The 13,766-nt window shown below is 42.7% G+C and overlaps 1 protein-coding gene and 1 long non-coding RNA gene across 3 annotated transcripts; both read right to left on the bottom strand.

Annotated features, from left to right (window-relative positions):
* Positions 1-918: 918 nt before the first annotated feature.
* LOC118418653 lies at positions 919-8,153 on the bottom strand. Its single transcript, XR_004831483.1, has 3 exons — positions 4,518-8,153; positions 1,890-1,955; positions 919-1,697 (listed from the first exon to the last, which is right to left on the bottom strand). It is a non-coding gene; the product is annotated as an uncharacterized LOC118418653 (long non-coding RNA).
* A 2,254-nt stretch (positions 8,154-10,407) lies between these two features.
* LOC118418651 lies at positions 10,408-12,629 on the bottom strand. 2 transcript variants are annotated; one of them, XM_035824658.1, is made up of 7 exons: positions 12,518-12,629; positions 12,267-12,334; positions 11,879-12,000; positions 11,483-11,592; positions 11,080-11,190; positions 10,805-10,897; positions 10,411-10,692 (listed from the first exon to the last, which is right to left on the bottom strand). In XM_035824658.1, exons 1-7 carry the CDS (start codon positions 12,621-12,623, stop codon positions 10,583-10,585), a joined length of 720 nt encoding a protein of 239 aa, XP_035680551.1. In that variant the 5' UTR covers positions 12,624-12,629; the 3' UTR covers positions 10,411-10,582. The 2 variants fall into 2 exon arrangements, with proteins under 2 accessions (XP_035680550.1, XP_035680551.1); XM_035824657.1 differs by having other exon boundaries at positions 10,408-10,897.
* Between the last annotated feature and the right edge of the window lie 1,137 nt (positions 12,630-13,766).

Raw genomic sequence — 13,766 nt, 5'->3', positions numbered from 1 at the left:
GATTTATGTATATTATCTCTGTCAGAGCTTTTCTTGCTGCTAGACACTGTTTGTTTTTTTCCGTTAAGTTCAGGTATAGTTGTACTCACATTTGAGCTTCGCAGCTTCGTCCTGCTGGGGTCATTCTTGGCACCTTCCGCCATTTTTTTTTTTTTTTTTTGGTGGAAGATGAAATGCCTTGTTTCTTCTTGTTTGTTATCCCTCAGGTCAAGGACAGAATGACCGCTCGTGTGTGATGTAACTCGTGTGGAATGCCGAAGATTTCCAGGCAGGGAGGGGGGTTCCCAACTTGCGTGTTGCCTTGTTGAAATTCAAAGTTCGCCCCGAAGAAAAGGAAGCACAAAAAACCTCTGTCCTCGTCGTAGGGAGTCAACTCCGTGGACGGTTCTCTCTGTGGTCGGTGCTAAATCCAATCCGCCTTTGAGCTTACGACTTCGTTAGGGCCACATGGTTGCGCGTCTGGACTTGCGTCTTCATGTAGTCTCAGTGGGGAGGGGGGCGCTCGTGACACTCGAAGGTTGCCGTCTGCTCTTTTCTTGTTTTTCCGAATACGAAAGAAAAATCCGGACGGTTTCTTGTAACTAATGTGACGTTCGGAATCTTCGTTCCACTTCAGAGACTTCTTCCGGAGTTATGAACTCACTACGCCGAAAGCTGGGGAGGGGGGCACGCTTTCGAACTCAATCCGAAATCCTCTTATTTTCCACCAGTAATCCAACGAGTATCTTCGTAATCCTGTCTCGGTCGACGTTCGGAATCTTGTAGTCCAACGTTGGTTTACTTCTCTGTTAAACTTGTGAAGTTTTTGATACCTAGAAACGATAAATTGGACACTAAATTTGACAAATCCTGGAGAGCTATTCTGAAAACCTGCTACTCGCCGCCATCTTGGATCTCTAAATTAAGAACCATGAACACAAAAACTGTATCCACAATCAAATCAATTATGTTATCTAGGCAAGCCAGCCAAGTCCACATACCTGCTGTTGACACGGGTATGACAGCTGCTGCTGCCAACTTGGCCAGGTTGGGCATGGTGTCGCCATGCACTTTCAGTACCTTTCGCAGGATTTCAGTTGTGGTCAGGTCGTTGTAGTGAGTTTTCAGCACACCTGCCAAGACGCTGTGTTTGCTCTCAACCTCCTCCAGCTCTTCCACTTCATCTGCATAATGCTCACAGAGGAGCTGGAAAATAAACCATTGAGAGATGTATGAATTGCATTTATGGAATTACCCCTATGTCTAAAACCAGAACTGAAGGAACCACACATGGCTTTGACTACAAGGTGAAAACTATGCTAGATATACCTCTAATCTATGCTAGTGGTTATCTTCGGCTTCGTCTGGGTTGAAGATTTTGAATGCTGACAGCAAGACGGTATCTGGAAACCTTCCCTTCAGGTTTTTGTTACTAGGGAAAAGTAATCTCATCCACACTACTTGTTTGCGTGCGTTTACTTTCGCTGACAGGACACTCCCTTTGAAGTTAGGGAAACAAACAACCATACGCTTTTTCTGGTTGGCGAAGGAATACTTCTATCTGAGCATACTGCTCCACCACAGTATGGACATCTGCAGTCGTGTCAGCTTTGTGATGGTGGTCTGTCTCCCGCTGTACATCCCCGTCTGTGTCTGCTCTTTTGAGTAGTCTGTTCATCCTGCCAATGGTGGAACCTCCTGTTGCGTGTGTGGCTTTTCTAGGACAGAAATAGCACTCTTAGTAAATTACCTTAGTGCACCCTAACAGAAACCTTTGTACATAGTAAGTTTTTCTTTTCAAAAAGCCCTGGCAATGCTAAGAGGACGTTGAATAGCACTTACTTTTATGTAATACATGTATGCAACAAGTAACATGTGTATCTTACTTCAATGTAATACATTATGCATACCTGCTCAACACTTTCACGGGACAGGTCATTGATGTAGTTGTACTTTCGCAGGAACTGAGGCACATGCTGAAAAAAAATTAAAAACAGTAAGAAACAGTGTTGACAACATTGATCGATCCTCCTTGTACTCTCTTGCCAGGCCCAGATTGTGGATGCGGCGCCAGAGGCTCTGGCAAAAGTGGAAGTGGCATCCTGAAATGGTTGCGTGCGGAAACTCCGTTTCAGTCGCCGTCGCAGATTTCCGTTTCGTAAACCGTCGTTGCCTTCGAGAAGCGTCGTTGCCAAATTTTGGAACCCTCGTTGCCTTTCTAACCGGCGATGCCATTTCCGAGCGACCGATCTTGAATTCCGAGTGCTCGCGGCATGTTCGTGAAATTTTCGTGAATTCTCGGAACACTTAGTATTGTGGGTAATTGCATCCCTCGAAGCATATGACTCAGGGCCTGGTTCTCTATCATCGCTCAAATCTTTTCTTATTCTACTTTGCTCGCAAATTGTAGAAGAACAGAAATGTGTTGTGCTGCTACGTACTGTAAGGGACACTGGAATAAGCATGTCTTGACTCTGAGTTGTACAGGATAGTGTTCTTTATTCAAAACAGATGTTATTTGGAGTGGCTGGGTTAGTGCATTATTTTTATATATGGGGTATCGGTATACTGACAATACAACAGTATGCATAAGAAATATCAGAAGTATCACTAGTTGATGACCTACTTTGTTATCGTATACCATGCCATTCAGTATCATTATCATCATTGTACTTTCATACATGTATTTTTGCAATTAGCCATCGGGCATGAGTTTGCAATAAAGATATTTTATCATTATGTTATCAAAAATGTGCTTTATTTCTGAGCCCTTGTATCAAAGTTATTACTTCTAATGTCTACATGAAGGGTGAATTAGTGTTAGAAGGAGCAAAGTGTCCACAAATTTATTTCTTTTTGTTACCACACGCAAAGATAAAAGCTCCTTGCCAGACGCCATCTGTATGTAAATCCGACACTTTAATGAGGTCGCACATCAATGTAATGTCATGCATGTGAGAAGTGTCAAAACATACATACATTATCGACCTGACCGTAAGAGCCTGGTACATTTACAAGTTCTATAGCTATTGTCTGCTATATGATGTAAAAGCTCCTTGGGTGGAGCGTCTACTGAAAAAAGGTGTTGGTGACGTTGTGAGTCAGTTTGTCAGACCAACTTGGTCAGACTCTGACTGACTCCCAACTCCACTAACACGGTACGTGAATGGCAATGCCTGCCGCTTGCCTGTGTTTCTAAGCCATGTTACCAGCCCCTCCTTCAATAATGGACTGTTCCAAAAATGTGGTGAGGGCGGAAGAGGTACAAAATCAGGTTCTATCCCTAACCTTAGTTGCAGCCCAGAAATATCTGAAAAGCTCCTTGCAAAGTGCCCAGACCGTTCCTTGATCCAGTCCAGAATTGGTCAGTAACCTTTACCAATTTCCAATCCGGTGACTTCAGTCCACCCCACCCCCTCTACTGTAATAGTGTTAGAGTCGGAGAAAAATCCTAGATTACCAATGACTCTAGTCTATCTACATGGCACTCCGTGGCCAAATGTACTCCCCAAACGGTGTACGTATATCGTCATGTGACGCTTCGGTACTCCTCAACTGAGTAGAAGACAGAGTTACAGTCCTGAGAAGGTCTTCTTCCCACAGTGGAGCAAGATCTGGTCCTTCTTTCATGAATTACAGAAACTTCCCGAGAAGCTACGGAAACTTCACGAACATGCCGCGAGCACTCGGAATTCACGATCGGTCGCTCGGAAATGGCATCGCCGGTTAGAAAGGCAACGAGGGTTCCAAAATTTGGCAACGACGCTTCTCGAAGGCAACGACGGTTTACGAAACGGAAATCTGCGTCGCCGTCATGAGACCAACTTCAAAAATCCATCATGTCTCGCCCAGGTTGAAGGTGATGGCGGGTCACTTGCCTCACTCTGGCCTTCACATGCTGGAAGATCTGACGGTAGGCCCCGATTGTCCTCTCCGTCATGAGCCCCATGACAAACATGACAAACGGGATGACTCTTCCATTATACAGTCCATATATCGTCAGGAGCTGTGTGTAGGGACGAGGGCAGCTCTTGAATGTGTACCATTCGTGTACAAGACGGTGCACTCAGCTCTTTCAAATCTGATACCTTCCACTCAAACTAATTCCTCATAGTTTATATGAAATGATCACATTTATTACTTTTATTAACGTTTTCACTACGATATTAAGCTATAAGTCTATTATAGTTACGAACCCCCTGCATGATATCACCTCTGCAGACGTGTAGCCCTGCAAGTTCTTTAATACTGTTTAACTCCGCTGACGTCACCCCGACTATGTGGACAGCAAGGATGGTGTATGGCCCATCCGGACAATTCCTGATCGCTGTTACAAGTTTGTCCACATGACCGGGGTCAGCGTGTTGACATAGGCGCTTCCACATGGGCTCGATCATGTTGGCCACGGGATTCAAGCTTGGTTAACGGGGTCCCTCCACTTCCCTTTTCGCACCCTTAGATTCTGGTTTCCTGCAAGAGTTATATGTGGCAGATCCGACAGGCACTACTCAGTCACAAATGTTATGTTACTGACTCACCTCCAAAGTGACAAGCAGGTTTGTTGACTTTCCTTCGTCACGGGTGTTGGCGCCTACCAGCAGTCTGTTTATGAGACGGGCATTGTGCTTTCCTCTGTAATCTGCCGGAATCTCTTCGATGGCAGCCAGCATGGAGTCTCTATCGTAGTCTTTGCGATCGTATCCACCCGCTCTGATCTTTTCTACCAGGATCTCTTCCAGTTGCTAATAAAAGAGAGAGTGGTGATAATGAAATGGCTATTGCGTGCATGTATATGTACATGTATTTGTGGCAATACAATTTTTAGGTAGTGGAATAATTACTTTCATAATGTTATCATCCAATGCAATAAACTGCAATCATTATCATTAGCTACACCACTTATTTACGAGAGTAAGACGCATTTGCCTTGCCCAAAAAAGAACAAGAAATATTGAAGCAGTATGTTCTTGTGCATAACCAAGGAAAGTCGATGGGGGTCTGAAATCTAGTCATTTATGTTTGATAGGTCAAGACCTACCTTGAAGACAAGTCTCAAAATCACATGTATACAGTAGAACCATTTGAATTTGTCTTACCTCAACTGTCAATGCGCTGAAGTTGAGTGGATAGTATCGGGAAAACCTTCCCCGAAACCCTTCGTTCAGACTGAAGACTTTGGTCTCTATATCTTCCTCGTAACCAGCTACAATAATGACAGATGACCTCGTTTTGACAAACCCTTTGTGAGCCTCGCTACCCCACGCCACCGAATACCCTCCTCGGACAGGATGTACACAAGTGCCGCCAGAAAATAGTCCACACAATGAGGAGACATTCATCGAATTAGAGCTTAGTTTTAGATCATTGGCGTCATTTTCTGCTTTGGTTTAATACGTGCCTAATAATTAAAACAAAAATTAGCTGTTTACGATTAATTATTTGCTGCTATACAGCAAGCAAGTTTGACGGCGGATGGATATGTACAGTATTTCCCGTCGCACAGTTACACAGCTTCATTTGGTGAAGGGCGGTGGCGAGAGGTGGGTGCTTCCTGGACAGTACAAAGACAGTAATTTGGCATTTTCCCTGGCAAATAGTCTTTTGATGTAATTTATTTTTGTTATTATGTAGGAAGAATACTTTTAAAATTTTGGTTGCCCGTATGCCTGTGTTGACGAATTCTTGGCAGATTCTGTCATATCCACGCCATGTTGTGTAAGGCAACGTTTGGAATGTGTCTCGCAACCAACACGTCAGTTTGTCCATACCCTCAGGTTTTGTCCCGAACTTCTCGTTTATGATGCTATCCAGGGTCTTGTACTATCTTGATGATATTCACTCGTTTTTCGTTTGCAATTGTCTGAAAAAAAAAAAAAAAAATTGATAATGTGAGGCCGGCCGCGGCTGACATCTGTGATGGATTATCTTGTTTACGTGTTGGCGGACCGGATCGGTCTACTTGGCAATATTCTCGATCTCGTTGAATATATCACACAACTTATTTGCGTTTTACATTGTTTTAATGTGTTTCCAAACCATGGAAGACGTCTTTATGTATTTAAGTGTTTATTGACCATGAGTATCAGCTGTCTCCAGTTCTCTCTGTTGGCTTAATAAATACCAGCTATTGCCAGACCAACTTGAAGACGTATCTATCGCGTCAACTGGCAAAAAAAAAAGATGTTTGCACAACTAATCTTGGTTCTTCATTTGTATTTCCTGTACAGAAGCTCGTGAGATAAGGCGAACATCAATCAACGCCTATACTGGTGCAGACCATATCAATAGATGGACACCTCCGATAGAGAAGTGTCATACTCTGGTCGAGAAAGTCAACATCTTGATCATACAAGGAGGTCCCCCCAACAATATTGTGAATATATACGATGAATAGTTACCATTGGTGGCAGAGCAAATCGTGACACATCATTGATGGCATCGATGTTTATTGTTTGGCTTTTGGCAGAACATCCAACTTACTCAGGGTTTGTTAGTCAGGTCTGTTTTTACAGCTGTCCAGCCTCTTGGAAACCCAGACTTCGGGGACTGTGCCTCTGGCTCAGTGGGGGCTGGTTCAGTGAAGTTAGATGGGTGTGTTGGATGTTTGGACAATTGAAAGCCCACTATAGCGGGGATAGGACATAAGCAAAGAAAAAAAATAGAGAACTAAAATAAAATACGACAAGGATAAAATCCAACAGCCATTCAAAAAACAATCGGATCATACTAGACCAAAGCGAACTGTGTATGCAACGGCAATGCAGTCAATACTAGCACAATCATACAACAAAAAACTAAACCAAAGTCAAATAAAGCAAGACGCAAAACTGCGTACAGCGCACTGGCCCATAGCAATGTATGTCTAGGTTGAATTTCTCTCCGCTTAGGACGGTCAAACTTACTTCTGTAGATCGCCCTAAGAAACAAAGTGCGCCGGGACTGCCGGCAGTGACGTTCATGTCCCTATCAGACTCTCCATTTAGACGAACTTCAGTCGTGTTACCGAGGAACAATATGGGTGTAGAAATCAACTCAACTAACTCGCGCGTTAACAACTATTAAAAAAATTTCCGTTTGCGGAGGGGAATCCGTAAAAGTCCGCTTTACTGCCTAAGTCTGTCCTACCGGGTACCTGAAGAGCTGTCAGTTAGCCGGTTGTGGTATTATTGTTGATTAGTTGGTGCATATGTTTAAACCCGGGGATCCCGATAGCTGGTATCGCGATAATTACCCCCAGATGATCCTTGGCTGGCAGCCCTAGGCCTGGTCTCCCCGGTGCTTGAGGACTACCAGCCCGCTGTTTTTGATGCTGCTTCTGTCAATCGAGCGTGAAGCGGCTAATCCCCAAGTCAACAACTACTATCCACCGGGCTTTCGGGTCGGAAAACTGGCCAGACTACCCTAGAATGGAGACTAAATAATCACCCATGGGCTAGGACTATATGGTTTCAACACTAGATAACATCACTCACTGTAGTGTGATGGTAATTTTCAGTCACTAGCCACTGTTTGAAGCTTTAATGCAGCCAAGTAAATAAAGCCAACGTGCCTGTCGATAGCGTTCTACCACAACATCAAGCTCCGTTTCGACTGAAGGACCGCCGTCAAGGTGAGGTAAAATTGTCTTGTTCACATATGTACCAAGATATGAGATAAAAAATAAAGTATAATCTGACACAGCATTGTTATTTTTTACTGACTGGCCCGATCAGCTCCGATCCGCGCACCTCCAGTAGCAAGCTCCAAGCCGCGCCAGCGCGCCATGTTTGATGTCAGCTAGCGCACGCAAGCAAACGTAACAAATAGTGAAGTGAATTGTATCACTTACCAATATCAAAGTCTTATAGTACCAGACAGTGTGAAAACCCATTATTATTGTTATGATTTAGTTCGCGTTTACTCTTCGAGCGATAGGAATGCTTATGTGTAACGATTATTCTACATGAGCATGTTGTTAGCGTTTTGCTGCGGGCCTCACATAACGTAATGAGGTCATGCAGCGGTCACGCAACTCACCACAGCCTTTTTGCGATAGCTTGCTGCAAGGAGCAAGTCCTGTCTTGTGTCTTTCGTTTTACCAGCTATGTTGTGTCAACACCAACATTCGTTTCAGAAAAAAATGCATATTTGGCAGAAGCCATGATGTGGAATACGTCCGCGCGCGACTACTAACAGGTAACATTACATGCCCGAAAGCAGAATAATCGCGGCATGCCGTCAACATGTCGCCATCTTTGATCTTAGTTTTCCGTTCGATTTGTTGACTATAGACGAATAAGTCGCAGTCATAGAAGATCGTTGCGCAGTTGTGCAGAATCATTTTGTTGTCGATTAATTTCACTGCAAGTTTTACTTCACCAAAGAGTACAGCAGAGGTATGCCAGTTATAACTTCACGACATATCAAAACATGACACTGACATACGTTTTTGTAGGGGGGGGGGGGTCCACGTGTTGAAACAGCGGCTGATATCAAGATTCAAGGTAAGCGGGGATTAAAGTTTGCGTTACATGCATGTCTGAAAACTCTTGGTCCCTTCTCCACAAGTTCCGAAGAGAACTCCATTCCCTGTCTACTCACAGATAGCACAGACACGATATGTGGGGTAGGGTAGCGGCGTCACCATCACGATTCCGCTACATTATAAACTAACCAGTGTTCGAACAATACACTGAACAAAACCAATAATGACCGATATTCAAGTTGGGAAGAGTAATTTACTAGTACGTTTCGCTACATTATAAACTAACCAGTGTTCGAACAATACACTGAACAAAACCAATAATGACCGATATTCAAGTTGGGAAGAGTAATTTACTAGTACGTTTCGCTACATTATAAACTAACCAGTGTTCGAACAATACACTGAACAAAACCAATAATGACCGATATTCAAGTTCGGAAGAGTAATTTACTAGTACGTTTCGCTACATTATAAACTAACCAGTGTTCGAACAATACACGGAACAAAACCAATAATGCCGGATCTTCAAGTTGGGAAGAGTATTTAGTTTCGCGACGTTATAAACTAACCAGAACAATACACTGAACAAAACAAATAATGCCCGATCTTCAAGTTGGGAAGAGTAATTTACTAGTACGTTTCGCTACGTTATAAACTAACCAGTGTTCGAACAATACACTGAACATAACCAACAATGTCCGATATTCAAGTTTGGAAGAGTAATTTACTAGTACGTTTCGCTACGTTGTAAACTAACCAGTGTTAGAACAATACACTGAACAAAACCAATAATGCCCGATCTTCAAGTTGGGAAGAGTATTTAGTTCTCGCAAAAAGCTCTAGGCGTCTTCAGGTGCCTGGTCCTGGCTGCCTGCAGGTGGCTGGTCGTGGTTGTCTGCAGGTGGCTGGTCGTGGTTGTCTGCAGGTGGCTGGTCCAGGTTGCCTGCAGGTGCCTGGTCATGGACTGTGTCATCTGCCAGGTTTGGCATGTAAACTCGTCTCATGAACTCGTTCCAGACCTCCTTCCTGAATGTGTATTTCTTCTCCACCAGCTGCTTCTTCGGCTCCCGCCGTCGTGGAGCAGCGGCGTCTTCACACCTCCACTCGGAGGTGTGGTCACGGTCCACGTTCTCGTTCTATGGTATTTCAAGTAAGAAGACAATGTCATTACATGCACTGAAATGTAAAGTTCGCATATAGCTGCATAGTTTTCATAGCGTTTGTACTTTTAGACAGCCACACATTCGTACTGACAATGTTGGTCCTCATAATTGCATCGATGTAGAAATAAACTTACTCTTCGTCATATAAAGCTATGACAGTTATGAAAAAAGTAACATATCTAAAGCAACAAGTACCGAACACAGCAACTTACCCAGTCCAGGATAGCGAGGTTGATCCTCAGTAGGTACGCCTCCTTACCAAACGCGATGCGCTTGTCATGATATACCAGAAGCGCGTTATTGAAAGACTCCACGTAGTGCGTGTCTTTAGCCTTTTGGGGAAGACAAGGTAAAATGTAGATCATAAGTCAAAAGTCTTTAAAATTATTACAAACCAAGGTAGAGGGGGTGCAAATACATGGATCAATTTGACATGTGAATGATTTGCGAGATAGATAATATCAGCCATTCTCTTGAAATGCATTGAGGATTTGAGTAGCCCAATAGTAGCATTATTGTATTCAGTCATATCATTATTCTGTTGATCACAGGCACTGTAATATACAAAGTGAACTACTGGCTAAATTACAGTACTATTTAGATGTTTAGCCGACATTTTTTAACAAAGCTTGCTTACGTGGACGTAGTTCTCGGCGTTCTTGTAGACGACTGTCTGGTGGAGAAAGTCCACCAGCAGCTTCTCTGCCTTGGGGTCCTGGATAAGGACCTTTGATGGCTTGTAGGCATCCCCACTGATGCGACAGTTGGATGTATGGTGGCATCCGGTGTGGTCGTTTTTGGAGAGGGTACAGAGGTTATGAATGTTAATTGATCTACATTGGCTCTTCAGTATAAAGACAATAGTCCGAGATTACCAGTAACTCGATGATATTATTCAATGCGCAAAAATGTTGCTGTCAATGTTTTAAATTCTATATTACAAAAGTCATATGAAAGCAATTCTTTTTTTCAAAATTCACATTACCTTGTAGTGTTTGATGATGTTATCGATATAACCCCGCAGCCTTTCTGGGTCTAAGGCACAATTCTTCATTGCCCAGTACACGTGGGTCTTTATAGATCCGGCTGAAAGAAAAGGAAAGAAATAACATTTCATATGAAATAAAGGAAAAGAAATATCGACCAGTGCATGTGAACGTAATGGCTATCGTACGAACGATTCTTGCAAAACATTTACCTTTGTCTGAAAGCTCGGGGTGCCACGTCACCCGCTCCTTGTACTTGGGCCCCATGGTTATCTTTTTCATCCCCCTCGCAATACCCTTGGTAGCTGGATGGAAGAAAGGGTATAAATTGACTTGATTACATGACTGCAAAATTGTTAGAAATTGTTATTTTGTTTCTAATTTCTTGTTAGGGAGATATATTCCCTATAACTATGGTACCTTGGCAATGTATATCATAATGATGTCTTTATAAACTTCGGGCATTTTCACTGAGTATATCACAAACCATGCCATGTGTCGTTGCCGTTGACACAGCGGTGACCCTGTGCTGCCCTGTTCTCCACCAGCTTGTTGACGCTCTTGTTATTGTCGTGGGCATGAACCAGGATGTTCACAGCTGAAAAACAACAATTTAATCATCTTAGAATTACTAGTACATTTTTGTATTAGGAACATTATCATAGTTGTTCTGTCTCTTCCACTGACACTGTAAAGATTCTTTACAGAAACGTTTTATGTAACTACTGCATTTAGCCCATATGGGCAAGGACATGCAAATAAAGATCATTGTCATTGTCATTATCATACCTAACAAAGGAACTAAGAGTACAGCACAAGCACATTTTTTGATGTTAGACTCGCTCTCAACTTGTGTATTTCTTTTCTTTCAGGTAAAGAAAGGCGTTTACCGTTCTCGTCCGCCCACTCGTAGAATTGTTGGGTTCCGACGAGCTCATGGTTCTGGGAATACTGCTCCTCGTCCTGAGACACCGTGATAAGCTTAATTACACGATGTGTCCTGAATATGTCAAATAACATACGCTATTAGCATAAAATGTATCAAAACATAGGCGAAACTTTGAGATTACATACAAATATCATTAGAGCCATCAAGCCTTTTTTTACTTTGTCCAAATAGCAATTGGTAATTTAGCTGTTCTTGGTGGATGCTTAGATTTAGTCAAAGACGGTTTTATCAACTACAAGAAATATGATATTGATAAGGAAGATGTAGCCTTTAATGTTTTGCCACCTTGAATGAAGAAAGTGAAGGCTAAGGTAAGTTGTCAAGAAAGGTAGTATACCTGTCTCCAAGGAACGCCACATCTGAGAACATGGCATTCTTTCGCCAACAATGCCTGGCGTCGGACATAATACTGATGCCGGCGAAGTCCTCGCCATCTACCATTACCTGGATTGCCGTCTCCTAAGAAAACAAAGTTTTTGTTTATGTCTGTATTTCTTTATCCTTGTCCTCGTACATTCATTGTATGTGTATTATCTCGTATATTGTACGAGTCTTTTACATGCAAATGTGGTTTATCTGCTACGAGACATTGCATGATATCATAATGCGTCTGTAGCATAGTGATATTAGTGTGGAAAACAAAGCCAGAATGTCATAATAGGAGGTATCAAAGAACTGACAATCAATACAAATAATATTGCAACCACTGACAAACATGTCACTACCTCTTGTAATGCCTGGGCCATTGACGCCTCAGCAAACTCCTCCACAACCTCGCTGTACACCGGCTGATCTGAAACATAATGAAGGAGTTCGTTGAATATGTTACATTGTTTGTTTTTTAAAATAATTTGAGACTAGCCACGAGGCAATAACATTTCAATACTGGAGGCAAAGATTTGTTGCAATAACCGGGTGTTATTGTTCATGCCGTAGTGATGTATTTCAACAAAAGGTACACAAATAACCAACTTACAGCGTTCCCGCAGGGTCTTGTCTACAATCTTGCCCATGCCTGCCGCGTCGCAGATTTTCTTGTACTGCAAGGGCCAGATTCCCGAGGTGAAGTAGGCGTGAGCCATCCTACGGAAAACAAACGAGTAACGAGATTAGCTAAGTACTAGTATAGTGGATCGTATGTACCAGTTCTTGTAAGATGACCCCTTGATTTGATGTGTCTATAACTCCTCCATGACATGAGAAACGGACTTTGAAGCACGGGAAAACCTACAGGGTATTAGCGGCTACTTTCCAAATAGAGGTTCCACGTGGCTTTTATTTTTACGTGTTTTAGGTGTTTTTCTCGTGCTTTTTAGTTTGTATTTTTTTCCTTCATGTACACCTCGAAAACCCGAGGAAAATGCACAAAACACGTAAAAAAACAGCCGCATCCCAACTTCTGATTGGAGACTCAGAGTAATTAGCGTCGAAGAGAAGGGGTGCTCCCAAACTTCCGGGTTCCACCCTCGCGGATAGGTGTGAATCTCTTTATGATCGCAAATGTAATCAACAAGCCCATTCAAACTAATCACCGAAAATCTGTCTTCTACACACGCTGTCACCCTTTAATCTGTTTACAGACTGACAATTGTTGTTTAGGATTATATAAACGCCTCTGTGAAGTTAGAACTGGATCAGATAGGACACTTCACAGTTCTATAGCTCACAATGTGCATTGTTGCGTGTCAACTTCAAGCTACTACTTCCCCTTGTAACAAGTTTTGCGATAGCTAGTGTTTATGAAAGCAAGAGACAAGCATGCTGATTGAAATTACCGTTGCGGATATAATTTAGCCTCCGTATGCCATGGTCACATTTAAAAACCGGGGCCTGGTCGGGCTGTTTGCGGGAATGAATAATGGAAATGTACATCGAGGAATGCACTGTGATCATTCTCGTGAACTTCTCAAACCGTTTTCTGTGATTTCTTTCCTTTTATATCATACTTTTCTTGCTCGCTAGCTAACCAGCGGAGAGCTGGTTTGGAAATGTGACCATGGAATTAGGCGGCACTACGTGCTGTATACGGGTTGATAATGTTTTTTTTTTCTTGGTCATGTACAACTATAAGTTGCGATGTATCCTGTTTTTTCTACGTACTATGACTCATAGAGCTAAGGAGGTTGTGTGTTAGCCTCTAATTGGGTCAACAGTTCGCTAGAAAATAGTAGAAATTGTCAAATAGACAGATAATAAGCCAGAAGAGTAAGCTGACCGAGCCAAGG

The sequence above is a fragment of the Branchiostoma floridae genome, chromosome 6 (genome assembly GCF_000003815.2).
Source record: "Branchiostoma floridae strain S238N-H82 chromosome 6, Bfl_VNyyK, whole genome shotgun sequence".
NCBI classification, from domain to species: domain Eukaryota; kingdom Metazoa; phylum Chordata; class Leptocardii; order Amphioxiformes; family Branchiostomatidae; genus Branchiostoma; species Branchiostoma floridae.
Note: the sequence above shows the minus strand (reverse complement) of the source record. Positions and strands in the feature narration are given on the sequence as shown.